The following is a 5,000-nucleotide window of genomic DNA, read 5'->3' on the forward strand; positions in this document are numbered from 1 at the left end:
TACAGTCTTTCAGCGCTTGTGCATTTAGACAACTTCATCAAAGCCATCATGTCTCCTGGACTGTGGAGTTCAGTCCAATATGTCAGTGGCAAAAGCCAGTGTGGTGAAGGCAGAGACAACAGTCACCCTACACAGCCTCAAATCAATGGGTAATACATCTGCACCCTGACCCTCATGCCAAAGATTGTTTTTTTAACGATGTTCTTAATTATGCTTTTAACTATGTTTTTTTATGTAGGCTGTTTTAACTATGTCTTAACTATTTTTTTTAACTATGTTTTTACTGTAGCACTCTGAGATTCTGCCGTATATAGAGTGCGGTATAAATTAAATGAATTATTATTACTATTATTATTATTAAAGAGCCAGGCTCATTGATATGGCACTCAGAGCATATACTAAACTGTAGTGATGGTCCTCCATCGAATTACTTAAAAACAGTAGGTTGCAGGTGTATGTAACACCAATGCAGCTCAGGAATATGGACCAGAATCTACAGTACTTAACACTCCTTTTCTTTCAGGATGTTGGTACTCAGGCAATATACACACACTGCTGCCTCCCAATAGAGAATTACACAATGGATGCCCTGCAAAATACAAGAATGAAATAATCACGCCTGAGGGCATAACAAGGAGATCTGGCTCTGGCCTCTTTACTTTCTCTACACAGTGCAGCACATTCGGCATATGTCATCTCAATGCCTGCAGTAGCGTTCTTCTCTTAGTCTATACTGGCTTTGAACAGAGCATCTGTGTCACATGTGTCGGTGTAGCTTATTTGTGTGTTTTTGTAGTTGTGAGAAGGAGACGTGAAGTAGTTGGATACGTTATAGCGATGACAACGATTCTCTGCGTTTGTCTCTAAGGCTGTTTGGGGGACTCGTGCTCCGGCAGTAGGCAGTGCGTGTTCATGTGTTTTGGAGGAGAGGCTTTGGAGGGGTCTAAAAGAAGGGGCTGGGATTTTTTTCGCTTCTTGCTGGTTCTCCAGAATTGCCTACCCTAGCTAATGTTCACACAGACATCAGTAATTGTCCAACAATAGAGCAAATGGCAAATTTAAAGATGCGAAAAGAGTGGTTTACACCAGAGGAGACGGAGTTTATTGTGCTGGACGTCCAAACCTAACATTACATTATTTTTGGCAGAAGTAGAAATTAATTTAAATAAAATCCTGTCTGTATTAAATGTGTAGTTTGTGTTTTATTTACCTGACTAATAAGAAGAAATAATTGATCAAAATGATCAATGGCATAATTGTGTGTTGCATGTTGTGTATGGCCCATGTGCTTGCTCTAGCGGATCCAGGTGTTGGGGTCTGTAAAGCGCTTTAGGACAATTGTTCTCTATCTCTTGTTAATGGCACTATGTACATAAACATAATTGAATTGAACAAGGGCAGTTGATACCTTTATGCAAATACAGAGCCTTTGTCCTTCTAAGATACACCCTCCCTTTGGTCTCTCTACTACTAAGAGAGCAGTACTCTAACAAATACTTTTTCTTCATCCTTCTTTTTTTCATCACGTGTCCATTGCACACAAAAACACTGGTCATTTAATTAGCGAAAGCTTTTTGTAGAGCCAATTACAGTGTTGATCTCAACCATTAAAGACATGGTGGAGATTTTTAATTTACCACAGACCAAATATTTGATGATTTAATTATAGAAATTGAGTGAATTAATAATTTCATTAATTAATCAGTTAATACTCCAAAAAACTCCAAAACACTTTATTGCTTTAGTAGACTTTTCTAAAGTATCAGGCACCTTTATATAAGCCAAGTACAGGAGCCATGCACAGGCGAGGGAATACCTATGGACTCACGACACTAAAAGTAAGAGACTGGAGCATTTGTCAAAATCATGGCTCTAGGACACCATAAGTGTCAGGGGGATTTAAAAAAAGGCTTTTGCAATTTGTCAGAGCAGTGCAGTAGCAGGTTTGTACACGAGTGTGACTAGGAGTGTGTGTGTGTGTGTGCGAGAGAAAGAGAGAGAGAGAGAAGGAGTGTGTGTATGTGTGTGCGTGCGTGTGTGTGTGTGTGTGTGTGAGAGAGAGAGAAAGATAGAGAGAGAGAGAAGCAATGTTTGTGTGTGTGTCTGTGTGTGTGTCTGTGTGTGTGTGTGTGTGTGTGTGTGTGTGTGTGTGTGTGTGTGTGTGTGTGTGTGGGGAATGATAGAATGACAGAAAGAGGTGGAAACTGAAGGAGAGGGGCCTTGGATGCCACAGACTGTCTAAGGCCGCTGTTATAATGAATGTTGTGCTCACTGCTAGGCCCAGTGCCTGAGTATTATCCCTCCGGAAGATGTTCTATGTTTTGATTACAGACTTGGTCCTAAAGTATAGTCTCCTCTGGAGTGTAGCACACTTTTTCATCTTCTATCTCCCTTATCTCCATCCACATGCTCTTCCTGCCTCTCTCTCTCTCTCTCTCTCTCTCTCTCTCTCTGACTCACTCACTCTCTCTCTCTCTCGTTTCTCCTCCTTCCTCTCTTCATCCCCCGCACCTCTATCTCTCTCTCTCTCTCTCTCTCTCTGACTGTGCTCCCCTTCTCCCCTCTCTCTAACGTTATTGATCTGTTGCTCCTGCAGCAGCCTTGGAGATCAATAGAACGAAATGGAGATTCCACGACCCGATTGGAGGCCCTTTTTTTATATGATTAATCTGAGCCCTAAGATCAAGAAGTAGAAATGGGACCCAGACAGGGAGCGAGGGAGGAGGAAGAAGAGGAGGAGGAGGAGGAGGACGAGGACATATGGGAGAGGAGGGCACACAAGAACCAACCACTCCTCACACCACACTACAACAACAAGGAGCACCAAACATTCACTTTACAACTAATTTGCAACTTGAGATCCCGAGTGGCTGTCTGTCATAGGTGCAGATCGGAGCACTACCTCTTCCAGCCTCCCCAGCTCTCAGGGTCTCACCATTTAAAACTAATGAGATCCTTTCTACAGCCTTACCTGGATCTGCCGGCTTGCTTGGAGCCCAGCTCCTGGAGTCGTCCTGCACACAAACAAGCAGGGAAGGAAGAGTTATTTAAAGCGCAATTACAGCACTGAAACAGAAACAGAAACAGAACAGAAGAATTAGAATGTAGAATTATAGCGAGAGGACTGTGAGAATTCTACACTGAAGTCTGTGGAGGAGAGCCAGAGGGACTCCAGTGTCACATGCAATGTACAGTTCAAGAGAGGGGGAGGGTAGAGAGGCAACAAAAAAAGGTGAAGAAGATAGGAAGATAATAGTGGGGTGACAGGGGATATAACTGATATAACTGATGGAGTGAGAGAGATGGATTGACAGATAGCACTTAAAGAGGAAAAGGGCTGGTGAGTACAAATGTGTGTGTGTGTGTGTGTGTGTGTGTGTGTGTGTGTGTGTGTGTGTGTGTGTGTGTGTGTGTGCGTGTGCGTGTGTGTGTGTGCGTGTGTGTGTGTGTCTGTGACAGAGAGACAGAGCTGATAAAATCGTCAGGGACAACATAGCCACAGCTTCAAAGAAACACAAACATGCCCACAAGACACTGCAACATTGCTCTTTCTCTTTAGCGGGCACACACACACACACACACACACACACACACACACACACATACAGCAACAACAAACAAACAACAAAAAGCAGTGAACTGCTTACAAACAGTGAGCAGGCCGACGCTTATCTGATGGTGGGAGACTAAGATATACAGAAAAGTTTATCTCTCCTGGCGCCCGACTGTCACCTCTGCACCTCACACCCCCGTGGAGACAGACCAGACAGACGTGCCCAGAGACACAGATGAGATCTGCGCATCAGAGTTTGATTCACTACACTGATTGTTATCTTCGGCTCTGGCAAGATGTGAATTTCATGCCAATATCCACTACAGCCAGGTCCTCCTCAAGCGATGCGCTTCATAACGCTCTGCCAGTGCAGTCTGCTCTTGCAGTACCCAGAGTAGCAACTAGCCATTTTAGCATGTGGTTAAAGTTAAATAGTCATTAGCTGCTCTAAGCCTGGAACAGATTCTTATCCCCCTCTTTGCCCCAGCTCTTGTCTTCTCTGCACGCGTGGTGTGTAGAAGTAATGGCATTATGTTCATGTCGCTGTATAATGTAATGCAAACATGTTTGGACAAGAGAGGATTGGGCTCAATTAATCTAGGCAGGAATAGAGAACAGATTTCATACGACGGTGTGGTAACATGAGCAAATATTAGCAGATGGAGAGGCGGGGGATTTGGGGGGGGGTTTGGGGGTTTGGGGGTTGGGAGAAGCTAGGCTTTGCTATAATAATGCATAACTGCTGTTTCTGTCATATCAATGAAGCATCCTGAATTGAAATTGAATTGAAAAGAGAGGGATAGTCAAGGAGAGTTAGGAAGTGGAGGAGGAAGAAAAGAGTGCGAGAGACGGAGTTAATTCAGAGGTGAGTGTCAGGAAGGTTCTTTCATGGCGATATCAATGTCAGTCAATCAATGTAACTGGTCTTAAGAGCAAGGAAAAAAAGAAAGGCACGCTTTTATTATATGTATACTGGAAAGCAGTGCTTCTCCGCTGGTCTGGCCTTGGGACCCACAATTCCCCACGGTCAGCAAGTTGCAACCCACATTTTATAGAATTCAAACCATAAAAATAAACATAAAAATATAAACAAAGGGCCTACTTTTATCCCTGCGTTCACACACACTCTGCGACCCATTCAGACTGATTATGTGACTCTTTTGGGTTGACCCACCATCTGAGTAACACTGCTGTGAAGGGTCAGTCAGGACGACCCTGAAGAGCCAATCAGACACTTCATTCCATTTATTTCCAATCAAATTCTAATTTAATCTTTATTATCACTTGTATTGATGGCATTACTAAATGATTTTGAGATCACACAGGGTCATAATTATAGCCACCATCATCATCCTCATCCTCATCATAGGAGTTTTAAAAAAACAAATCACTATGGCTCTGAGTATATGATGATCACAGCTAAAGCTCATTCTACCTGTCAGAATCA

The 5,000-nt window shown here is 43.1% G+C and overlaps 1 protein-coding gene across 3 annotated transcripts in view; it reads right to left on the bottom strand.

Moving 5' to 3' along the window:
• spock1 (SPARC (osteonectin), cwcv and kazal like domains proteoglycan 1) overlaps window positions 1-5,000 on the bottom strand; it is a 204,303-nt gene that overhangs the window by 109,377 nt on the left and 89,926 nt on the right. For all 3 annotated transcript variants that reach the window (XM_031587173.2, XM_031587174.2, XM_031587172.2), the window contains one exon: window positions 2,972-3,014. In XM_031587173.2, the coding sequence (XP_031443033.1) occupies window positions 2,972-3,014 (43 nt within the window). The remainder of the gene's footprint in view (window positions 1-2,971; window positions 3,015-5,000) is intronic.

Source organism: Clupea harengus, chromosome 20 (assembly GCF_900700415.2).
Source record: "Clupea harengus chromosome 20, Ch_v2.0.2, whole genome shotgun sequence".
NCBI classification, from domain to species: Eukaryota; Metazoa; Chordata; class Actinopteri; order Clupeiformes; family Clupeidae; genus Clupea; species Clupea harengus.